Raw genomic sequence first — 26060 nt, 5'->3', positions numbered from 1 at the left:
GTGGTTTTAGGATCTAGAGAATCTTCAACTACAAAGAACTACCAAGAGTCATTTTACCACAACAGCTACCAGCCACTCACCATCAAGCCTTGGTACCTTTTACTCCCATATCGGACCTCTTTCCCTGATGATATTTCTTAATAAGGACTTTGATTCTTGGGCAGATGGTAGGAAACTGGGAACACCCATCATAGGATGTAGTGTGGGCAGAGGACTGTCATGCTCAGACAGGAAGAAAAGAAAACCTTATCTCTTTTATTACTAGGTATGGTTTTTCACACTTCCATCAGTCTCCTGTCCCACACTTGTTAGGCTCCTTGCATAGGGTTCATAAAGGAGTGGGCATTGAACCCTGGTTGTAGTTGTATTTTTTATTAAAATGCATACTGTTTCCATAATAGTTCTGTATTTTATTTTTTGCTTTAAAAGATCTGATACCTAAACCATAACATTTCACGATACTTTTTTTTCCTGAACTTGGCTTTGAATAATTCAGCTATTTATGTCTTCCCTGCTTGACTTTCCCAGAGTCTACTAGCCTCTTCAGTCCCTCAAGAAATATGGTAGCAGACTCAACTGCTTTCTAGACATCTGAGGAAAACACTCAACTAGAAAAAAAAACTTGCAGAGGATGAACAAAAAGGAGCTAGAAGCATTTCTTTCCAAGAAAGGCTGCTCTCATGGGTTATTTCAAAGTTTTATTTAAAAATACTTACCATACAATTAGAACGCTAGTTACTGACAACCAGGAAAAAAAAGCTTATTCAAGTACGTATTTTCTTCAATCAAGAAATTAAAACTTTCTTATTCAAGGAGCCACAGCACATGCGTGAATTGTAGTATCTTACCTTGAGCATAAGAGTTGACATAATCCTAAGTTTATCATCCGTGTAGTATTGACGATGTAAGAGAGGATGGTTAGCCATTTTTCTCAGTTGCATCATGACATTGCCTGTGTCCGAGTTCTTCTCTGTGACCAAAAACAGGAATATACTGAAATGCAGCACGATGCATGTGTATTAATTTTTAGACTTAATGAAATGCCAATCAGATTTCAGCATTTCATCTGCTAATTACTACTTGAACCTGCAAAATTGTATCAAAACTAATTTGGACATTATTTTAAAATGAATGTACAAGTAATATTTGGCACAACTGCAACACACCTAGTAAAAAAAGAGAAACAAAAACAAACAGGCCTTCACATACCCTCGCTGTCAATAGATTTCTTTATCTTGTTCAAGAGGTCATAGTAGAGCTGTTCTTGTTTCTCTGACATTGCACACAACTCAATAAGATCTCTTTTGGGAGGCAGCTGTTTAAGAACCTGATAAGATACAAACAGTTACACTGAGTAAAAGTTATTATTAATTAGAGGTCTAATATACTGAATTACTCACAGGGTGAGCTCCAACAATTTTGTTCAACTACTTGGGGCCTGATACAGAGCCCAATAAAAGTAAACAAGTCTTTCCAATAATAACAGCACAAGTGGTTTTGGCTAAGGTTTCAGTAATTCAGTTCAGTAAAACTGTCTGGGGACTTCAAAGTTAAAAAGAAACATATGGACTACTTGGAAACCACTTTGCTACTTCTAAGACAAATTTCTACATATGGCTTACTTATTAACTGTAACCAATGACACCAAGTAGTATGGAAGTATCACCAAAGTTATAGAAAGAAAGAAAATAAGCTAATAGATCTAATTTCTATAGGTTAGAATGCTAACATGATTGAAATTATCCTGTTTATACATGCAGGGAAACCTCCAAGTCAGGGGTGGGCAACATGCCAGATCTGCCCAGCAGCCGGACTCTATTTCCCAGCAGCCCCTACGTGTATGGCTGGGGCAGTCTCCATGGAAATCCCCATTGCGCTTTGATAGCAAGCTTGGGGTTGCCATGGAGACTGGCCCCAGACATGCTGGCAGGGTACAGGGCAGGGCAGGGCAGGGGGGTCCTCCAGAGCCACTGGGATCTTGCAGTGGGGGCAGCTTGGCCAGGACCAGGGCAGAGCCGCGATCCACAGACTGCATACTCTGGACCGGCTGGGGTCAGTTTCTATGGCAACCCCAGCCTTATGCTATCACAGCGTAGCTGCGTTTGGGGTTTCCATGGAGATCGGCCCCAGCCATGTGGGCAGGGGCTGCTGCGAAATGGAATCCACTGCTGGTGGATCCAGCCTGCGGGCTGGACTTTGCCCACCCCTTCTCCTAAGTAGAAGGGGACAGTGAAGTGAATTTCACATGCAAAAGACAAGCGTTCAAATAGTCTTTAGCTTTTTAAAAATTGAACGATACCTTAAGGATGTAGATATTTTAAATCCACGTTTGTGGCTACATTATATATGTAGCACATTGTCTTACATTTTTGGGAAAAAGCATAACAGAAATGTGTGATAAGTACAGCTACCCATTTACTTTTCTGCTAAGTAGCAGCTGCCAATTCTCAGGGAGGCCATTCACACCAGATGGATAATTCACAGTGCTGTAATCAAAAGCAGAAAGTAAGGGAAGCCAAAGCACAGAAATTAGTAGTGGCAGCAACCTGTGCATAAGAAGAGTGGGAGAAGACCTGAGAGAAGTAACTGATGCCTGACAGAGGTGGGTAGGAAGTAGGGGAGAAAGTCACAGACTTCTAGTCAAAAAGTAAAAGTGGACTGACTGGTTATAGAGTAAAGTAGTGGGAAGAGGGATCCTAGAAAATGTTATGCAGGTGTTCCAGAAGGTCCTTCCACCCCTCATAAAAAGTCTCACATTGTTGTAAAGTTACTTAAAACTAATTTCCGCTGTAACCTGAGAGCCTTCAAAAATATTCTCAACTTCTTGCATGAAAATAATTTTGTATGTGTTATTATAGCTAAAGTGCATGCTTACTTCATCTTTTACTCTTCTCAAGATAAATGGTTTTATTATCTGCTTTGCATGTGCAATCCTCTCCTTTTCATATATACTTTGTTCTTCTGCAGTTTTCTAAGAAAAATAATGCAAAAAAAGTCAGTTTGTTTTTATAGAAATTCTCTAATCTAGTAATTGTGGTTAAGGAGCTCTAACTTTAGGAGACAATCACTCAAGAGAAAATATGCCCTTTTTGGGATAAGTGAAAGCTATGAAGTTCCAGGACATCCTATTACAATATGTTTGTATTCCAATTGTTATATCATGTTTGCTTTTATGTGAATATGAATATTTTTGTGACTACAGTAGTTTCCATAAAAATTAAACAAGAAAAATTCTGTTGCAAAAATGTTTTTATTGTAAGCCTATCACTGTACTTACTGTTTTTGAAGAGAACATCCTCCGGATTTCACTTGTGCTGCTACTGAACATATGTGGCATAACAAAATTCAAGAGAGACATTAATTCCAATAGATTATTTTGAACTGGAGTTCCTGTTAGTAGCAGACGATTCATTGCCTATTTCATCCACCAGAGAAAAAAACAAAATAAAATCACTAGTCATTAAAATCAAATGAAAATTAACAGTGAAGAAATCAATATATCCAACTTCAGAAGCACAACTTATGCAAAGAAACTACACAAGAAAATGTATTTATTTTCATTTTTCTCTCTCAAACTTTTATAATACGTTAAACATCTGCTGCAATGGGAGTAGGGATGGAGCTTGCAGCTGGAGTAGGGATGGAGCTTGCCAGTGTGGAAGCAAGGGTAAGCACTGGGGAATGGGGCAAGAGTTCAGTGGGGAGAAGTAACAAGCAAAGGGGAGAGAGGTTGCAGGGGTAGTGGGAAGCAAGGGTCCCAAGGCTATGATGGGAAGGAAGGAGACATGGGGTGGAGAGACATTGAGGGGTTAGCCAGCAGCTGTGGCTCCAGCCTCAAGCCAGGGTCAAGGTCTCAGCTGAAGCCGCAGCAGCTGCCTTCTCCCCTGCCATCTCATACTTGATTCCAAGATGAGGGGCTCTCCCCCCACCATCTCATGTTCCCCAATGTTAAATAGGGGGGAAAAAAACCCTTCCGTTTGGAAATCGAGTAGATACAGTATTTCCGAATGGAGTTAGGCATTTGGTGACTTCAAAACTCTTTTCCTGTGTTCAGGTCAAACTTTGTTTCCTGGAAACCACAGATCTAGTCTAGACCATACTGACAGGACATAGAAGTTTTTGCTATTCAACTGTTTGGTTCTCTCCATAACTGCAAAATGAATTTGGAATAAGAGTTTACTTGTAGTCTACATTTGCATCTGCAACAAGATTTGCCTACTTCAACAAAATTCTTGTCTACTTGAATTCAGATACTTAGCTCTATCAAGCTGAATATGTAGATGGCAAAGTACAGGTTTTCCTCGCTTTATACAGGGTCAGTATGTGCAAATTCACTCTTATGCAATGATCCTTTTTATACCCCAAATTTGTTATATGCTAGGTAAATTCACTCTTATGCGACTGGTTTGGTGGAAGCCTGCAGTCAGCTGCTTTGTGCGGTGCACTGTGGGAGTGACGTGCACCAAAATATATAGTCTCCTACGTGGATCAGAGTTCCTCACTTGTTGTCAGCAACACGTGTTTCTGTAGTTGCCATCCCCATTATGGCAACATTTACCACCACCCTGTGCTTGTTGTGTGCACTGTCTGCTGCTAGTGAGTACCAAAACTGTCTTGTAAAGCGATAGAAATGGGCCTGTGGGTCAGTACAGTCGAGGTCTTGGAATGTATCCCTATTTGTTACATTGTAAAGTGGGTTCCCCCTATGCGAGGGGGAACAGTTATGCACTGTTTTCCAGGAATACATGTACTGCATAAATCAAGTGAAACCTGTACTATAGCAGGCTCTGTACAAGAACTAAACCAGAACTATACGTTCTCTCAAAAGCAATATTCATTGAAAGATAATGTTTGAAAGCTCATTGATTTTGTTCCAACACCTACTTCGGACTATGACCTCCTTTCAAACAGCTCATTAACATCCTTAACCCTTAATGTCTCTCTCTCTCCCACACTGTTCTGTTTTGCCAGAATCTCTTCTCTAGCTACAGCTTTGGTAATTTATATATGAGAACAATAGCTGGGGGTGGGTGGGGGGGAACCTGTTTAATATTCTAAAATTTAAGTACATTTGGGATACAGCAGTAAGAAGATGCTTTGTATTTACTATTAAGTGAGTCTCTATTTGAAGCTCCCAAAGTAGAAAGCAGTTGTAGCCCCATTCTGGCATGCATTTATACCTAGTTTTGTTCCTTTATTTCATGGAATGTCTTTCTATAAGTTTATTACTTAGTGAGTATGAAGACAGTTTGGGCTACAACAAAGGAACATGGGGAGGTGGGAAGGAATAGTATTTTAAAACCTATCTTACATTAATTGTCATAAGGTGCTGGTAACGTACAGAACCCATGTTCTTTAACATGTGGCCTTCATCGAAGATTGCATAGTTAAGTTTCAACCGACGAAATAGACTTCGGTCATCTGAACTGCTAATTGCACAATTATACCTATCAGAAGAACAAATCATATAATGTTAACATTGTAGTTTACCCTGTATTAACAGAAGTCTAACTAACTACAAGCTCCAAAAACATGACAGCCATTCAAATATATTGAAAAATGTCCCAAATAAAAAGTACTGTTAAAAACATCCACAATCTGATGTTGACAAACAGTTGCAGCATATGTACAAGCAAGCTGAAATTCTTCATATACACCTTTAAGTATAGAATAAACTTTATAAAAGTAATACACAGGGGAATAATCTGACTAAAACCCTACTGACACTGGAATTCAGTGAAGATGAAAACACTTGTCTCATCAAGGAATTCTGATTACTTTGTTCATTATTTCTTCCTCTCTTATTTTTAAGGACAGGTCATAGTTGACTACTGTTCAAGACAAAACTTGTGATTTTAAAACTTGGCATGTTCTGCTGAGAGCTCAACAAGGTTTAGAAAAAGTTGTTTTTGAGAGAACAAAGTTATGAACATCTTTCAAATTACTGTCCACAAAATAGATTTTTGTTAGGATTATAGGTACACTCTTAGAGATGGATTACCAGTGCACTTACCTAAATTTTACAATAGTTGAATTTATTACTATTACCGTTACCCTATAAGGCACAGGGGGAAGGGTTAAACTTGCTTTGGCTTTTTACACCGTTTGCATTTGGCAAGTTTCTAGTATCTGTTTCCACGAATGCCCGAAGGGTGTGCGTAAGGGCTTGGGACCCTGTGGTTTTGGCAGCTTTAAGGTAAAGCTGCCTTTCTGTTTCAGCATAAACTTGTTACTGGCAACTCAGAGAACCATCTGGTGAGTTTACATATTTTTTCTAATAAATGTTCTGATGCACTGTATCACACAAAATAAATACTATTGATTATAACAAAATTTCAGGAGGAATACAATCTGTAGGCTTTTTATTTTAATTTGTTTCGAATCAAAGGATGCAGCCCAGAACACAGAGATACATACATATATAGGAAAGTGGTCAAGAGCACCAGGTATGTGTCTATACATAGCTTTACTCACTGAACTCCCTGCCAGCTAACTCCCTTTTAAGAAATTCTCCTCATGCATCTCTTCCCTGTGCTGTCAGTCAAAAGATAATGTGTTGTATTACCAAATGACAATGCCACCACCACTACAATGGTCAATGTTATGCACTCCTTCCTTTTTTTTTTATTTTTGAGTTACATGTGGGGATCAGACTCCTTATGTAGGTCTAAACGCAGCTCCTAATATATTGAACAAAGTGTGCTGAGCAATATTACAATGAAAGTAACAGACCAGAGTGGTTTTTACTCTACCACCATAAAAGGAACCCTACAAGACTGCATAAGCTTTGAAACTGGTCACTTGCAAGCAAAATAAAAAGTTGGCCTAACTCAATAATTTGCAAAATTAAATAGCTCTACATTCCTAAGAATGATCAAGCTGTCTAACACCACTAGAGGTCAGTAGAATTCAGCTTTAACTTAATCATATTCTTTTAACTGCAAGACTTACGTGGTCACAATCACGTTAAAGTCTACAGCTTTATTATTAATGTCAATTCTGAGATGTTTCCGATCTTCCTGGGATCCTACAAGGACAAAAGAAATACACTTAAAAGCTTTCTGTGAGTGAAATACCTGCATTTAAATCATGCTAAGCTCTGCTGTAATTTGTGTTTTATTATGCTGCAAAAAGCACAGCCCAAATAATGACTTTTTAAAAATTAATTAATTATTAATTTTATGCCTTTAATCTGAAAACTAAAAATATTCTTACCATAATAAAAAAGGACACCAAGATCCGGACACCACAGATTAACTTCTCTTATCCAGTTATCTATACAGAGATCATTAGAAAACTGTCAATCTAAAATACTGCACTAGGTTCTTCCACACAGTCAGAAAGAACATCCTACTTTTCTTTAGCACTAACTAGACAATTCACTTAACAATGCAAACCTAAATAAAATCCTACTGAAGCAAGAGTTTGAAAATACTTTCTTACTACTTGAAATCCCCAAATTTACAAATTCTGCAGTCAAAAAACAGCTGACAAAGTGAGGGTCAACTTTTTCAGAAGATTTTCTATGTTCAGTGAATGCTCATGCATACAAGTTTGTGGCTTCAAAAGCAGTTAATCACTAAAAAAACAGGTTAGGGAGCATTATGTTTAGAAACCAGATCATTTAGAGGCATCAAATTGCTTTTGATCATCACTGTGATAACGATTGTGCTAAAATAGTGTTCAGTTAAAAAAAGTTTCAACTTTTTAGTAATACTTTCTTAGTTAATGGACTTTTCAAAGTTGATTATTTCCTGGAGACCTTTATTTAACACAGTCCTCATCAGGAAACAGTATGCCTCAGGGAACTGGCAAAGAAGTGCTGGAGTATTTCATAACCAAATCCATCAGAAGATGAGTGAAATTGTCAACCATCATACATGATAGCTGACAATTTTACTAAGTCAAACAGATACTGTTTGGAAGGATGCAATACATGGGGTGATCTCTCATTCTTAAAGGAGAGATGCTAAACACCAATTATCACAACTGGCATTCTCTAGCTGGAGTAAGAGCCAGGGCCAAGGACTGAATGGGCATGTAGACCAATTACTCTGTCACAACAAGCAGCAATTTGCTCTAGCCTCTCCTGATAGTACTGAAGCATATAATCAAAACAACTCTATAGGTAATTTTCACTGTCCATAATGTGCCATTTCTTTGGCTAAAGACTGTAATAATCTCTAGGGTTGTCAGTCTGCCATCTTTCTCCAGCCTTAAAACTCACTTTTTTTAAAGTGAAAAATGAACCCTTTTTACTGTACATATTTTAGATGTAAAGGAAAAGGCATCCTTTTAAAAACTATGACTTTTAGTTTATTTTAGAAAATGTTTAAAAATATTTAGAAAAGCAAGAAAAAGTCTACAGTAAAAGATCATTTACAACTTGGAAAGTGTAAATGCTCCTAATTAAGCAACAGCTAGGAACTGTTTTGACTGTAGGACAAAACAAGAGTTGTGAACTTCCAGAAAAAAATTGCGATTAAAGGAATTTTAGGTTCTTCATATTATGGAAGAAAGTTGAGCAACTTAGTAGACATGAAAACAAAAAAAACCTGGCAACTCTGGTTAGAACCAGTTATTAGTACAATTTCTCTTCCAATAGCTATACCAATGTACCTTTTATACTAGAACACCTTTGGTACTTCAGATTTAGGATTTGAAAAACTGAAAATATCCCATCGCCCGTCATATTTGCAGGGTCCGAGAATGTTTATAACGGATTTTGCACCACAAGTGTATGATATTTTTAGGGGAAAAAAAATATTGAGCTCTAAGCAAGAGCAGTACATCATGAATTAAATCAATCTAATGCTGTGATAAACACTTTCCCAATTAAAAAGTCAGTCAGAATAGAATGAACACCAACACTGTACTAACTCTGTGGCTATATTTTTGTGAAATAATCTTCTTATAACCTATATAAAGGTAAAAAGCTATTTAATACCTGTAATTTCAATGCAAGTGCATCTTTGAAATAAAAACAGCATGAATTATACATGCAGGTTAAATTATTCAAACATGAATTGATGGAGAGCTGAACATAACTATAACAATTACATTTTAATTCAGATGCAAACTTGTGCTCTATTATGTAAATCTTAGATGGTTTATTCTTTAGCTAAGTGAATTAGATTATCTTCTTATACCTGCTCATGAAATCCTTAACTTACCTAAAGTTGAAGCTGGCACAACAATCAAGTGAGGACCTTTATTACCCTGTTGGTAGAGATAGGCCAGGAATGCAATAGCTTGAATCGTCTTTCCTAAACCCTAGGAGAAAGTGTACACAATTTAAATATAATTAATGCAATCACAAGATGAGTAGGAAAATACTAATCTTAAATCTTAAAAGGTAGAAGTAGAATGAGTTGTTACTATCAAGTGCTTATACATATTTCAGATGAAAGAGTTATGAAAACAAATTTAAGATTTATCAACTATGCTTTACAAAATTCAAATCCTTGACTCACCTTAGTACAAATAACCTTTAAATCATTTTTATAATCCTGTTCCTTTTAAGCCTAAATCAACATCAGAGATTATTCTCCTTTTTAACTATTCTTATTACTATCCATTTAGATTATTCTTATTTTATGTTTAGATCTATGCCTCTCCACTTGCCTTCCCATACCTGCAACCTTGTCAGTCATACTATTATTTAGAAAGTAGAGCAACTCTCAATATGCCCACCACTGCAAAGTATATTGAAGTGTTTATGAGCTAGTCAAAGAAAAGAAGGATTCCAAGCACGAGACATTTTCCAGAGTTGATATAAGAATCGTCCCCTTACAGCAATCCTAGCTTATTGGGTTTTGTGAATCCTTTGAAGGCTATGAAGCCATCCCGCCAAGCTGAAAACTACCTTTATCCAGCAAGGACACTCCAGCAGAGAAACAGATTGTATCTTTGAAAGAGCCACCCATCCACAGTAACCTAGTACAACGCAGGAGAAAAAACCCACTAACCCTTCGTTGTCACCTACCATCCCACACTTGAACCTGTAAGAATGATAACACATTACAGCCTATACATGAAAAGGACTAGAACTTGAGAAAAATATTCCCAGGCACCACCTCCATGTTGCTAATTCATCAGCAGTGGACTTTAAGAATAAACGCAAGACCAGTGGAACACACGGATCACACATGGCTCTTCCAGAATGTGGTACACCGCACCCAGTGCATCAAATGCCCTCCTAACCATGTGGGTAAATGAAACTAGACAAAGGCTATGCACTAGCATGAATGACCATCATAAAAAAAGAAGGATAGAGATACCAGAGCACAGGTAGAAGAACTTTCTTCAGGAGGGGGTGGGGGGTGGGCAGGGGGATAGAAAAATCACTGTCTGACCTCACTGATCCTGTGCTCAAAGGAAATATATCCAACATTTTTACAAAATGAGAATGTGAACAGAAATTAATTAGCCATTGGACAATAAGTACCAGGGACTTAAGACAATGACTTCATAATCCATTAAAAGCTATCTGACACTGGCTAACCTCTGCACTTCACAGGTGATAACGACCCTCCTGAACAATCTTGTTCTTAGTTTTTTACTGCATCTCTCCTGACTGTTGGCTATCTAATAATCTCTCTTACATCCTGTTTTTATCTACATATGGGATTTCTGACACAAGCTTTGGTTCTGTTATTTAGCTCCACTGTGTCTTTTTTCTCTCAGAGGCTTGAGGAAGGGTATGGGGATCCCCGAAAACTTGCCTATGCGAACCATGCAGTTAGTCCAAAAAAAGGTATCGCATCCAAAAATTCTTGCCTCTCCCATATTTCTTGGGCCATCATGGCAACATCACCACCTGAATCCTACAATAACTGGCATTAAAAAAAAAACCAAAAAAAAACAAACGAAAGGAATCTGAAAAAAAAAGTATCACAGCATTAACTAATGTTCTGCTGACAAAGTTTTATTGAATCAGCAATAAATCATTCTTTTCTTTTTATGGAGATAGGACATGTACCAATCACTTATGCAACTGATAGGGTGACAATGAGCAACACATTTTAAAATTTTCCATTTTTGACTTACCATTTCATCAGCTAGAATGCCATTCAATCCATGTTGGTGGAGTAGTGCTAACCAATTCAAACCAATCTTCTGATATGGCTTGAGTTCCAAACTAATGAGACAAGACAGTTTATAAACTTTACATCTTTTGGTCCTTTCTTTATGAACAATGAATACTATCAATGCAAAAGTTATTAAATGTGGTAGTTATGCTAAATGAACTAGTAATGTTTCTTTCTTTTTCTTTTATTAAAGGCCCATTTATCAGTTTGTGATCATCTTCATAACTCCCCAACCCTTTATTCACTAAATACCAAAGTACCATTCTGTGCAGACAGTTTTCTGGTTAATTTAAGTAACTACAGGTTTCCCTCATTTTATGCGGGTTCTGTATGTGCAAATTTATACTTATGCGATGACCCTTTTTATACCAAAAATTCATTATATGCGAGGTAAATTCACTCTTATGCAATCGGTGTGGTGGAAGCCCGCAGTCAGCTGCTTTGTGTGGTGCACTGTAGAAGTGTCACACACCATCTGTGTGGATCTGTGCTCCTTGCTTGTCTGTGACACATTTCTGTAGTTGCCATCCCCATTATGACAGTGCCCTGTGCTTGAGTGTACTGTCTGCTGTTGGTGAGTACCAACACTGTCTTGTAAAAAAGTGGCAGAAATGGGTCTGGGAGTCAGTACAGTCGAGATCTTGGAACGTATCCCTATTTGTTACGTTGTAAAGTGGGTGCCCTTTATGTGAATTTGAGTTACGTGCCATTTTCCAGAAACACATGTACAGCATAAAAGCAAGGGAAACCTGTATTTTGAATGAAACACTAGTGGTTTTCTGCTTTACCCCTTTATAATTTTATAAGTTTTGTATTACTGATTTACTATATTTACTGGCATAGGACATGCACCTTTTCCCCCAAAATCAGCCCTCCACAACTGGGGTGCATGTCTTTAAAAGGGTAGCTGATTTTCTGTGCTGGAATGGAAGCAGCATGGAGACCTGTAATGGCTGCTCTGCTTTTTCCTTCCTTGGGGCTGGTAGCAAGGGAGGAGAAGCAAAGTTCACTGTCTGGGGTTAGAGCTGCAGTGTTAACCCTTTTACAGTCACTGCTCTAGCACTGGCTGACTCTGAAGAGCATCCTCTGCTTCTGCAGTTAGGACTGAGCCACAATTCTGGAAAAATCTCTGTTCCTTCATTCTGCCTTCCCAAAACAAGGTGCATACCTTATTTGGGAGGGGAGGGGGTGGTATTTGAGAAAATATGCATGAACACTAGTTGTTCTTGAAAATAAATGGAAAAAAAATAGTTAGTTCTCTTTAACAAATTCGCACTGCCATCACAACTACAGGGAAAGTAGGAAAAAAAGTTGCAAGCAATCTCTCACCTGGTGGTCAGTCTTAGAGATACGTTAACAAGTACAAGACGATGTCCTACTTTTCTGTATGCAGGCTACAGATCCACCAACTCTTGACCTCCACCCTTTTTCCTCTTATGTTTATATGACTCAAAAACTTTTTGCTATTCACTTTAATATCCATTTCAATGTCTAACTTTTGGCAATTCTCACTCCACTCTTAAATGTACCTTTCTAAGAAGCCCTTTCCTTACATTTCTCTCTACCCATTTACAATATTGTGTTTGAGGTGCTTTATCCCAATTAAACCTGGCACCCTTCTCTACAAGTTTTCCCTATTCTGACATAAAAAAAAAAAGTTCCAAATAAGTTTTGCATTCTGGGTCTCCCCTACATTAAAATCCCTGAGGTCATCAGTACAGCTGACTAACTAGTTCCCTTTTTTAATCAAAGAATGCCTTTGCAAAGTTGAGAAGATTAGGGTTAGTCCTCCTTTCAGGAGCTGCTTCAGTTTTTAAATTAAATGATCAACTTGACTTGTTAACTTTAGGCAGTCCAGAATAATACTGGCTCTCAAGCTCATCTCAGCCCTTTATGTATCAGACAAACTATCCATTTTAAAAAGCAGTAATACCTTTGATTCAGAATAGAAGGTTGTTCTATATTCCATCCACATCCACCATCCTCAGTGATTCTGGTCACTTGGTTTGTCAATTTATTTGAAATATCTTCACATTTGTTCATAAGTTTTAGAACCACATCTCTTTCTCTGAGCAGAGTTTTGCAATTCCATATTATATCTTCTGACAAACCGTTTGTCTTGCTCATTTTTGAAACCTAAAGGAAAGGAAAAAAACATCCAAATGAACCCAAATAGTAAAACTGAGAGCTTCAAGAAGTTCAAATATTGGCTTGCAATTCATTTGAAAGTTTTGTAAGGTTTTTCCTAAAACAAAACATTGATAAGATTATGGACAATTATTATGTTTGTGCCAAGAGAACTTTTTTTATGATGAGAGAAATGCAGAGTGCATAGATGTCCAAGCTGTTTTTCCATGAAGATAATGAACTCTTCCATGGGGCAGGGAGGAAGCACTTCACCAAGGAAGATCGCCCTGCTCTTGGGAAAGGATGAACAGCTGTATGCTCCTGAGGACCCTCAATACCCCATGATGCTCCACTGAAGAGGAGAGTAACTTCCAATAGGCCACTCAGAAGCTGTCAGGAAGCCCTGTGGGTCCTCCTATGCTGCCTCCTACCCCATGCACAGTTCTGGGTGATGCAAAGTTTTGTACAGGGTGGGAGGTTCGGGGTTGGTCAAAATTTTCCTGCAGCTGGACTTGTCCCAGAAGGATACCGCTCTCAGAGAATTGCCCTGTCCAGTGCACAGTTCTGGGTCATCCAAACCACCATGTGGGCCAAGGCAGCACATCTACCTCTAGCTGACTCCTACACGGTATCAGCTGGAGACAGATCTAGTTTGCCATGGGAGTTGAGGGGCCAAGGAGCGGCTCCCTGTCCCCCCCTGGCTGGAGAGCTTGTCTTTGAGGTGACTTTGGTGCTATCCAGTAGTACAGCTGGAACACCTGCAGGCTCCCTCTCACCACATTTTCCAGTGCTACACATTTTCCTGAAACTGAACACTCATCCTTAGCCTACATCACTCCCAATGCCCTTTTTACTTTTTGTTGCCAAGATTTTCCACGTGAAACTCACCACTCGTGAAAGTTAAGCAACAGAGTGAACTTCCACAACAGAACAGCCAATATGCTAACTGCCCATGTCTACTCTTACCCTGTGGTAAATACAAGGTAGTCTATACCTCTATGAAAGCAGCATAAAAGTTACCCTTGTGCTCACGGATGGGGCAAGAATGAGCACACAGGCAGTTAATGTAGAATAGATGAAACAAACCAAGTTCATGCCTGGTTTACCTTCAGCAACTCACGTATTTCTCATGCCACCTGGTTAGGGTCCCCATAAGACCATAAGCCAGAGTGAAACACATAGTCGCTCCCTTTCGCTTCCCTCCTCTTCATGAAACAGGCCTGCTCTCTACAGGGTGTACAGTGATACAGGTCATCTCTGCTCATTATGGAAGAGTAGCCTGGGGTGAAAGAAACAAGAGCAATCTGCCCTGAAGTACCTATCATGGCTACTTTACTTAAAAAAAAATAAATAAATAAAAAATAGTTTGGATGCCAGGTTGAATCATTTGGATCTTGCTGTTCTATACCCAATTAATCTTTCAGATCTCCTGTAAGGTATATCATGTTTAACAACATGGAGAAATACATGGCTGAGCAACAGATGACACTGTTGGCAATAAGATTTGCAAATCCATGTTACGCAAGTTACTTCTGGAGACTTTTCTTTTGTCAGTTTTCACATATGATGTATATATTTGAGGCCCCTGCAGTTTCTATGCACACAATAGACCGATCCAAATAAAAAAACCCTTCTAAACACTTTCACACATCAATTAATGAAAATAATGTTGCAAAATATGCAAATAGGAAAGGTGGAAGACTTTGGTATTCTCTCCCCCAGCCCCGGCTTGACAGAAAAGATAACTGGGCAGAGAAGCCTCAGTCTCAGTGCAGGTAGTATAATGCAAAAGAACTGCTGGAGACAGAAGCAAAAAGTTTCATGGGCGAGGAACTTTCACCTGATCCTCTGCCAGGTACAGCTCCTCAACCTGCATTTGTAACAGCTCCAAACAGACTCCCTAACTACTAACCCACAGATTCCTGCTGACAGCATTCATCTCCAGTTCAAAGAGATGAACACTGATTACAAGAGAGGAGTGGCTCAATAATCTATGTTATCCTCTACCTGCCTTGCTGAAGCCTTAAGGAGAAACAGGAGTGTGGGGGGCAGAATCCAGGGACAACACCTGTCGGCTCTCTCAACTTCCAGCATCAGAGCACTGCTCTAACAGCCTGTTTCAACAGAGAATTGACTCAAGACTGGAAAGCAATTGAACTAAGAATTAATTGCTGTTAAACTTAAATTGGGGTTTTAGGCTATGTAGACTCAAGTCTTCCAAAGCACTGAGTACGTGCAGAAGAGAACTAGAAACATGATAACTTTGTTTAGCTTTAAGCCTCAGCATGCCACTAGCCTTGACAATGGCTCCCACATACATCAAACCTCTTTAGTGAGCTCTCATACACAATGATGGAGTGGAAGCCACAAACAAGCACAGGGGTGTTAGCTGCACTGCTCTTCTAGGAGAGAGTCACGGATTATGGAAATATTTTGGGCTCTAGCAATGGCACCATGTGTTGCTTTCAAAAAAAAAAAAGTTATGGATACTTCTATCCTCATTATTAATAAACATGAATGTTAACACTACTACACAAAGACACTAAATGAAGTACTGTAACTCCATCATGCTGGGACAGAATATCTGCAAATAGTTAATCCACACAAAGAATCAAGGTGGGTTCAAAAAACTATTCCACTATTAGCAGAGTTTATTTCAAATAATAATTTCAATACTTATTTCTAAAGGGACAGTGTCTTTTGGGAACTGGATGATTAGCCACCTTTAAACAAAGACATTAAGAGTAAGTAAACAGCTTATGAAGAACACTAGGCATTGAAGAGAACTAAGTGATAATGCTGGCATAAGAATTAATGGGTATAACCTAGCCATGAATGCATTTAGGACAGACATTAGAAGAACGTTTCCAATAGGAATAGAGGAAGGAACAAGGAAAAAAAGTCTAGCTAATTCTAACATGGAGCTTGATCCATTTATGAAACATTTCATATTGCACTTGTACCTGCAATAGCAAGGGACATTTCCAGACACTATGTACTATAATCCTAGACTTATATAAAGGAGTTAAAAATAGAATTTGGGAAAATATGCAGAAAGTGCCTCATTTAAAATAAGCTTAAGAAATTAAATTCATTCAGTACTTCAAGCACTCTTCAAATAAAAAAGGCCATTTAACTATGCACATAGCTAGTAGATCTAAACATATTATCCATTATTAATTTATCCCTTTCAGTTTCATTTTCACTGATGGTTTAAGGACATTTGCTTGCATCTTAATTGGAATCCAAGGGTCTGCATCTTACTAAGTCTGACAAATGTTTATCAAAATAAACTGCTAGTTCTTACCATAATAAAATTGTATCAGTATTGACTTCTGATACAGTAAACATGGGAACTAGAGCAACTAACTTAAGGCTAAGGTATACAACAACTCTCTAAGGATTTGCCCAGGTTTTTAAAAAGAGTTGCCAAAATTATCTTTCTAAAGCATCCACAAAAATGTGCCCCTCGGCCTCAGCTCGAGGTAACTTCAGCCATGCTCATGTTTGCTGAATCTGAAGACTGCTTTAATCACATCATCTAAAGTCTGTTAACTGTACCCTTTATGTAGCTTATCTCCTATCTAATACTTCACTATGGATTGTCACTGAAGAGACTGATTCACTGAAGAGCACATTTCTTATGTTTTGTAAATTCTCTCTTCCACTGTTGCTTTCAACTTCTGCAATTCCTGCAAATATAACAGCTTTTCATCCATTTCTACATATCAATCAGGACTATGCAACATTGTTTCATTTTATTATCACCAATATTTAATAACTATACAATTTCTAGCAACTTTCAGAAGAGGATTTCCAAGTATTCAAGCTCAAATGTTAAGTATCTTTCTAAAACAAATCCATTTTCAGAGAAACATGCTTTCATCTAGTCCTGATGGAAGAGGGTAACCACAACTCCCAATGCTGCTTACAACAACCAGGTTGATCCATCATGTTCTAGCTCAGCAGTGACCAACCTGAAACGTGTGTTACAAATGGCATAGGCAGCCTGTGTGTGGTATGTGGCAGATTTGGGAGGGGACAGATTGAACAGTGGCAGATAGTGGGGAGCAGAAAAGAGAGCAGCAACTTAGCCAAGGAGCACAGGGCAGGAAGTAGAAAGAAGAGCAGCAGCTTGGTCAGGGAGCACAGGACAGGAAGTGGAAAGCAGAGCAGCAGACTGGGTAAGGGAAAGGCATCTGAATGGCACTCAGGGAGGGAGTGGGGCTAATTTGTGGCATGCCTGTTTACCCAAAAAGGCTGCCTACCCCTCACCCGTGTTCTAGCCTATCTGCACACTATGTATTCATTCATTTTAACTACCTCACTAATAACTAGAAGCAATTCTATAGTTAAATGGGTACAAGGCAAACTTTGAGCCCGCAAGAAGCCACTCAGAATTCAAATGGGATCCACACTAGGGCAAGGTCAAGTGGGAAATCATTTCAGAGCTTTAAACTGAAACCTATTTTGTGCTTAAAGATGGGAAAATAATGAAAAGAGTTCTTTTACAGTATGCATTTTCAAAATATGAACATGCAGATTTAGGTATTCCTGAGTCAATTATATACATTACTACACAAGGAGCTTTACAAATATTTTCCAGACTCATGCTTCACCTCAAGGATCTGAAGAAATGGCAGCACCCTTGGTCTCTTCTCCCTCTTTAAAATGGTATTTTTAAAAAGAGTTCTGGTCTTTTGTACTAAAGGTCTTAAGTTTTCTTTAAGCTGCTAAGGGATACTTTGAGATGTGGTGTGTAGGAAACTGGGATAGTAGACATCCTTTTGAACTTTTCTGGACAGGATGGACACAGAAACACAATCATCCTTGTAAGAGGGAGAACAGGAACTGCTACAATTCTGTTAAATCTACGGTAACAGTTTTATCCATCTGCTCCTATTACATGATAAGTGGAAATTAAGCCACAGCATTTTACCCCAAAGGAAGCAGTTAAAATTACCACACCCACAGAATAGGTGGGGATGGATGCAACACTGATAAGCAGTGAGGTGGCGTAGTGATGTGTGTGTTCATTCCCAACATCAGTTTCATGATTACCTGCAACTGCCCAAGACTGGACTTGATAATGCACCATGGATGCATTCAAAACTGAATGTCCTTTAATGTGGTGACCCACTAAAAGTTGTCTCAACACTCTTAATAAAATGTGGAGTATCCTCTTCAAGCATTCTCTTCTTACAAGAGACTCAATTTGTGTAAAATGCTAAACTGCTAAGATTAAAATTTAAATAGTGCCAATGGTTCCATTTCTCCATAACTGCAGAGCTAACCCATAAACAATGTAAATAAAATAAAAAACAAACGAGTTTCTTCTTTAACTGGAATTAAATGAACTGGTAATTTCTTGATTAAGTAAAGGTCCAATAAAAAGGATATTTATTATTAGCTTGAGATTTTTTTTTTTAAACAAGAGAGGGGAACACAGTTTACTGAAAGTTCTTAACTTAAAACAGAACTAGGACTTACATGTAGGTGCCTGCAAATATTTTTCTGAAAAAACACTTCTAAATAAAAAGAGTTTTGGAATACATATTTTTTAATAAGAGATTATAAAATTCTCCAGCAGTTGTTCTAATGCCTAAAGCTCTGGTTGGCATGAATATAAATCCTGTAATCTATAAATAAACGCACTGAAAATGAAGCCATCTGTTATAAAAACCACCCATTCTGTTTCATGTCAGCTTGTTAGCTTTCATCTCCAAGTTACAACAAGAAGCATTTTAGCGTGCGTTCTAAGTGATCTATATGAAAAGCAGGCTATTACTGTATCATATAAAAGAAGCAAGGTGATTAGCTTTGGGCAGTCCTACAGGGTCACTTGAGATTTAGGCTCCAACTTGCAGAAATTTGGATAAGTGATCCATTTACATTTTTGAAAAATTTGGCCCTATCAGAGTGGTCAGGTTAACGTGTTATTTGTTCCCTAGACAACAGATACATATGGAAGCTTCCATATGGTTCATTAACAGGACTCGAACCATGAGACCCCTACACAGCCTGTCATTTTAGCTTATGGAAGTGCTAATAGGAATTAAAGTTTGTCTTGAATATGTAGACCACCACAGATACAGGACTGAACACTTGTCCCCCATGAGGTTCACTGATATTTGCTAACAGCAAAGACAAGGAAAGACTTAGATCTTGGAGTCCCATTCTTGACTCTGTAGGTCAACATGCTTAGTAGGCTCCAATTTCTGTCTACTCTCCCCAAACTCAGTCCTTTGCTGTCTCATACCTTCCAACCTCTCCTTTTGCTACTTTCCTTGGCTTACAGACGTGAAAATTAAAATAAGTTCAGTGTGCCCCTGTACTGAGCACAGTGTACACCCAGAAGAGGCACTGAGTTAATTGGACCTGGCTTGCCCAACGTTTAGACGTATAGATCAGGCGCTTCAGCGGAGCTTTTTGACACTTTTTTTGAATCAGCTGAAGCGCCCAATCCATACAGAAACTGTGGAGCCAAGCTGAAATAACGCACTGCCTCTTCTGGTAAAGTACTGTTTTTTGAGGGGGAGTTTCTTCTCATGTCTGTCAGTGCACCTTCAGATTACTGCCTTTTTTTTTATCCCAGTCCCATTCTATTCATATAGCTAGTTCCAATACCCATACCCTCTGGCTTCCCACCCCACTGATTTCCTGGTTGACACTCTTGGTATTAACTTCCTTCTCCAATATACAGTTTCCTTCTTATTCCCGCCAAATACCCTTGCATAGGATTTATCAGTCCCCCTACCTGACTCATTTGGCCCGTATCTTTCCCTCCCACACTGGCTCCAGTAACCTCAATCACGGACTTCAAATATTTATTTCCCAAATTGAGCTCCTTATCCAATCTTATCATCTGCTCTTACTAGTTCCCAGTTCTTCCCATGCATCCCAGTTCTATGTTAGATCTCCCTTCCCTGTACCCTACTGGTTGACTAACCCAGTCTCCCCCAGATCCTTATCCAACCAACCAGAAGTGCTCTGCAGCCTAGAACAGGTAGATATTGCAGAGGACTGAGTTCAGCAGCAAAATGAAAGAGAACCCCACAACTGGCTTAGTTATAAAAGATGATTAAAGAAGCTGGCATAAGTTTATGGAGGGGATACAGAAATGGGAGTTCCAGCTGTTCACTCAGAGCAGGGGTGGGCAATTATTTGGGCCTGTGAGCCACATAGGGAGGTTTGGGGAGCTGTCACAGGCCAGGTCAGCCCCCTCTCCCCCACGCAAAAACTCACCAAACCTCCCTACGTGGGATGGGACTGTGGGTGAGCAGGGAGCTGGTGTGGGCACTCATCCTTGCTGGGCAGAGGCCTGGGACAGCCCAGTGGCAGCAGTGCAGAGGAGCCACAGGGCAGCCCCGGCACAGACACTGGGTCTTGCATTTTCCCACCGCCCCTGCTCGTTGTAGCCGGGGCAGGTGGGTCCAGAGTGCGCATTGTAGTGATGGTCCCCCATGCGGGGCGGGGCTGTGTGCTCAGCCCAGGGCTTGGGCCCTGCCTGCACCAGTATCCATGGGGCTGGAATCAGTGGCAGGAGCCAGAAGTAGTCATTGCCACTTCCACGCCTGGGCCCCCATGGCCACCAGCACCACTTCCAGGCTACCCTTCTACCCCTAGGAGGGACTGGAACTGCTGCCTGGCTTCATAGCTCCTCCTTCCAGTTGCTGCCACTGCCACCAGGCCTGGACCCATGGAGACTAGTACAGACAGAGTCTGAGCCACCGTTTGAACACCAGCCCCAGGGGGTCAGGGTCCTTGCAGTGCCTGCTCTGGACCTGCCCGCCTCAGCCACAATAAGTGGCGGTGGCAAAAAAAAAGGAACCAGAGCCCGTACCCAGGTTGCTGCTACAGTTTATCATGGCCAGGGCGGGTGCTGCACGGACCCCAACCCCCACAGGGCGGGACAGGCTAGGGGCTGTGAGCTCAGCCTAGGGTTTGGGCTGTGCCCACATGCATCCTGGCTGGTCTCTGTGGGACTGGGGTCGGTGGCAGCAGCAGCTGGAAGAAGCTGCAGCTACTGGGGATGCCAGGAAATTGAGTCTGTCCGTTGAGTCACCCCAGCCCCACTGTGTGCCTGGGAGCAGAGGGATGCACCATGGGCTGGAAGGCGCGTGGCCCAGCTGGGACTGAGGGACCCACCATAGCCTGGACAGTCTCTCACAGGCTGGATCCAGCCTGTGGGCCATATTTTACCCACCCCTGAGTTAGAGGGTGCGAAGTGTGGAGTAATGCTTGCTATCCCCATACTGCAAAACTCAATATAGGGTATTCAGTGTTTTCCATGTATCTGAGCTTTGCTGTTTTTCACATGAGACCAAGCTGTGACATGTCAAGAGATTCTTTTCCCCTCCATCTTCCAGAACCACTGGATGTTGCCTGCAGAAAAAGCTGAAGATTCTGACTGGGGGTCTGTCAATGTGTGTCAGTGTTCCTGCTGAGACTAAAACCCAAAGGTTCTTGGTTATAGGGTCTTGTCTATTCACTCAGGGGTCAGACCAATCACCACATCTGGGATTAAGAAAGCATTTTACCCCATCGTACAAACTGTGTGAAGTTTTCCCTTCCTCTGTAGTAGGGAACGTGGCCCTCTTTCTTGGATTTCTCAAGTGCATTTTAACAACCTATGCAGCAACAGAATACTAAGAGCCCTTGTTCCCCCACTTTACCTGTGGTAGATTAGGGTATTTTTAGTGTCTTAGAGCAACATGCTTTATAGTTGTGAGACAGGATTGATTGCACAGTTGTAGGAATAGTTTAGACAAGGGCTTAAAGGGATGGTTTGGATAGGGAAGATCCTGCCTCAAGCAGGGGATTGACCTTGAGGACCTCTGGAGGTTCTTTCCAGCCCTACTTTTCTACGATTTTATGAACAGCCTTCAGCTCACATCATCTACTATTCCCTGTACCTTCAGGTCCAGCTCTTGTCCCTTTGGCATCCAAATAGGGAATTTCCTCCAGTAATGAGACGAACGGCAGACAGGTACCTTGCCCTGTATTCAGGTATCCAGAACTGGCACAGCCTGAAACAAATCAACACTACAGGGAAATCCCTACTCAACTCTGCTACAGCATGACCAGCATGAATAGAGTCTTCAGGGGACTTAGCTACTAAAATCTAACTCTCTAAGCCTGTTACATTATTTTTTCTAAAGCTTAAAGTTTGGACAGTTCTTAAGAGCAACAGGTAGATGCATCCCTGACACAAGGTTATGTCCCTTGTCAAATTTTGAGGTTGTATATGTACAGCTTTATAAGATGACTTTTATATTTGTCCCTCCACATGTGTAAAACAATATATTCTTCCCTAGCTTCAAGCCATTTTGACTGAAACTACAAAAACAAAAACAAACCTGGCCTAAGACACACACCTGGCTTAGAAAATGTTGGCTTAAATGGTCCAAATTTGGTCAAGTTGCATGCAAATGGAAAATATGCATGTAACAGGAAGTGTTAAGCAATGTTAACTGATAATTATTTGTCCAGTTTTTTTTACTTCCATCTTAAATGTCTGTCAAATTTCTTGTTGAAATTAATCAAAAGGTTCCAAATCAACAGAAGTAGTCATGAGAATTCTCCTGCACAAAGCAGAGATATGTATTAATACTTATAAGGACAGAGTCCTTCTAAGACCACTATAGCATAGGGGCTGATCCTATATTTACTGCAGTTTAATGTCCAGTTCAATCAGTAGTCACACATCTAGGGAAAACTACTCTTGGTAACAAATATTATGCTAGGTATTTGTGGGATTGACCCCAATGTTAAATTCAGAACAGAGAACAAAAACATCAAGGACTTTGGGAATACTGACTGGGTTGAAGAGAGATAAAAGATGGTAAGACCATGGGCTACATGGATCAGCTGAGCATATCTTCATATTCACTAAATCTGTTCTTGTACAGTAAAAAATTAAAATTGTGTTTAACTATTGATTATTAAAACATGATGTGTTATACATATACTAAAATGAATTTCATTAAAAATTCCATAAATGGGGTTAGAAAAATCTTGCCTAAGAATATTTTGTAAATTTCCAAATACAGTCACTCTCATTTAAGTTGATGAAACTTCTTAGCAATTTTGCTTTAGAGAGTTATTTTTCAACCTCCCTCCCATTAAAAATAGCACTTATAAAAAAAATGAATAATATTATAAGACTCCACAGGAACAAACGTATACAGACATCTTGAGATTTGGTCTTGCCAGCCTATGATTTATGCTCATGCAAGAAATTGTCCTATCCATGTTAGTTTTAATAGCTTCCTTTCCTTAAAAGGATGCAAATGGACTACAAATTAAGGTTCCCTGAAAGTATAAAGGTATCATAAGGCTCTGCTCAAGGGAGGGCTAAAGATATGAGGAATTCCTAACCTTCAGCATGACCAAATTTTATTCGAAGTAGAAGGATAAGAGTAAAAATAAAATGAAGGGGAAATTTCTAGCTGGAAAAAAAATTCCTCCTCCACCAGTATTTGCAAAAGACAGTCCTAAGGTGGGCCTCATATACAGAGTAACATATCAGATGTGGGGCTGGTAGGTGCATGATGGAGTGAGATGGGATCACTAAAGGTCGTAGCGTGGAAGACAACCCCAGGATGCTATGTCAACTTAGGCTTCCACGGCAATGTTGTACAGCATACTACTTCAACCCACAGAGGAACCAAGTTTTGGGAGAGCACAGAGGTGCCTTAAAAATAACCCTGAATTTAGCTGTACCTTTTATCGTTTAATGTTAAGACTGCAGCTTTCGTATTCTATAGAAATAGAACGAGTCTACTGGCACAGCTAGCAAAATGGCACAACAGTATTTTGTAAAAGAAATAAAAACAAATTGGTGACAGACTGGCAAAAGGCAACGCTCAAAATGACTGGAATGAAAAAATAAAGAACAGTGGATATTATGCTTGTATAGTTGTGTAAAAACCATGTGAGCTTGTAGCACATATTATTCAGATAAAGTCTGAAACAGCTATAAAAAACTAATAGAAAGACGACAATATTTGCAAATATAGAATTTGGAGAGTAAATGGCACAATTTCTGCAAGTTGCAGAGCTAGCAGCCAAATTAATAGTTAAAATAAATGACTGTAATTTGTTTTGTTATGCTTTAAACTGATCCATAAAAAGGTTTGAATAAAACAAGCAAGCAACAAAACTGAACAGAGTAGAATTCAAAATTAACAGGTATAATGCAAATTTAAAAATTCAATTACCCCTCAAAACTTTACAACAGGAAAATAAAATAAAAAATAAAAATGGACTTAAAAATCCTGCAATTCCTGTAACTAAAGAATACAATAATTTCACACAGCAAAAATTATGAGTAGTGACATAACCACCCACCCAGTTTTGAAAACCTATGTCCCAATACCTTTGACTGGTCAATAGTTTGTTATGTTCATATTAGTGTGTAACCATTAAATACATTAAGTATCTAAAGTATCCAGGAAATAGGCAGGCTGCATCTAGACTAGATATTATTTGAAAGAAAGTACTGCTCAACATACCCATATTATCAAGTAATGAATGTGCATTTCAAAAGAAGTCCTGAAGATATAATTTAATTAGCGTTCACATTTGAAAAATTTCCACAGCAAGCCATTTTTGTGACCAGAAACTTGCCCCCACCCATTATTATTATTATTATTTATCTGAGTCACTTCTCATCTGTGCTACTGTAACTATATGTTGCTGTTAATGAAGACCAGATTTATTTCTTACTGTGCATTTTTCATTAACTACTTAAGATCCCCGCATTTTCATCAAGAGACAATTGTACAGTGTGCCTCAATCAGGCTTCAAGACTCACCTTTAATTAACTGAAAAATATTCTTAAGAGTCAACACAATATGTTCCTTAATCTTATACTGCACAGAAGACAACTGCCTAATACAACGGTATCAAGATTGTGGCTGTTCACAAGGGGGAAAAAATATCATTTTAGAGCTGGGACTTGTTCTCAGAACAAACTCTTAAAAGAATTTTCTGGAAACTGACTAACTTTTCCATCTATTCTTACTATACAACAATCACTACTACTAAGTGACCAAAATATAAGTCTATCCAGATTCCAAAGTTATGAAGATTGTTTGTTTGTTTTTATAAAACACAATTTCAGGATACTTTATGACATACTGTGAGCTCTTAATCTTGTTGGCCCTGGATTCCAAGGTGCTTTCTACACTGGACAAGGACAGATGCTTTTAGTTCTTTATTAAGTTACTGGGGGGAAAGGCAAGGGGAGGGGGGGGGGAGAGAAATATGAAGGTAAATCTTATATACAGTTAGTATAGTACAAAACCTAAATTGTTATTAAATTGGTATAACTTATAGGAAAAATGTTGGGTTATACTGTATACTGATCTTTTAAAACCAATTAAAACTACCTCTGTATTAAACATCTGCTAAGAACTGTATTTTGTGGTATATTAGTTACACTCTGGGCATGTAGTGACAGCAGCTAAATAACATGTCTGTACTGACAAAAGCAACCTTTATGAAGGAAAGATTTTGAATCTAAACAGGCCCATACAACTTGATTGTGTTCAAATATTTTAGCAAATAGAAGGGAGAAGAACAGCCCCTTAGCAAATACTTCTGCAAAGAATTAAGCTCAGGCAAAGCCCAACAAGTTTGAAAAGGAACTGGTTTATGACAGATGTTCTTTAAGAAGCCAAAGGCTTCAGGCAAAACGGATTTCTTCTGCAGCATATTTGCACTATTTTTCAAACTTTTTTTTCCAGCAATATATGCTGTTTTTTCTTTAAAACCCGATCTAGATTACTTACTGTTGTAAGGTACAACATTTTGCTCACAAAGTACCGAACGTTTAAC

The 26060-nt window shown here is 39.2% G+C and overlaps 1 protein-coding gene across 5 annotated transcripts in view; it reads right to left on the bottom strand.

Moving 5' to 3' along the window:
* SMARCAD1 (SWI/SNF-related, matrix-associated actin-dependent regulator of chromatin, subfamily a, containing DEAD/H box 1) overlaps positions 1-26060 on the bottom strand; it is an 81012-nt gene that overhangs the window by 11221 nt on the left and 43731 nt on the right. For 4 of the 5 annotated variants that reach the window (XM_059722327.1, XM_006265264.4, XM_019488083.2 and 1 more), the window contains 10 exons: positions 13024-13226; positions 11050-11140; positions 9174-9273; positions 7216-7275; positions 6952-7027; positions 5312-5447; positions 3278-3415; positions 2876-2971; positions 1210-1327; positions 849-970 (listed from right to left, as the gene is read on the bottom strand). In XM_059722327.1, the coding sequence (XP_059578310.1) occupies positions 849-970; positions 1210-1327; positions 2876-2971; positions 3278-3415; positions 5312-5447; positions 6952-7027; positions 7216-7275; positions 9174-9273; positions 11050-11140; positions 13024-13226 (1140 nt within the window). The remainder of the gene's footprint in view (positions 1-848; positions 971-1209; positions 1328-2875; positions 2972-3277; positions 3416-5311; positions 5448-6951; positions 7028-7215; positions 7276-9173; positions 9274-11049; positions 11141-13023; positions 13227-26060) is intronic. The other variant, XM_059722326.1, reaches the window with a different exon arrangement.

This window comes from Alligator mississippiensis, chromosome 2 (genome assembly GCF_030867095.1).
Source record: "Alligator mississippiensis isolate rAllMis1 chromosome 2, rAllMis1, whole genome shotgun sequence".
In the NCBI taxonomy this organism is placed as follows: Eukaryota; Metazoa; Chordata; order Crocodylia; family Alligatoridae; genus Alligator; species Alligator mississippiensis.
The sequence above is the reverse complement of the archived record's forward strand: the minus strand, read 5'-3'. Positions and strand labels throughout refer to the sequence as shown.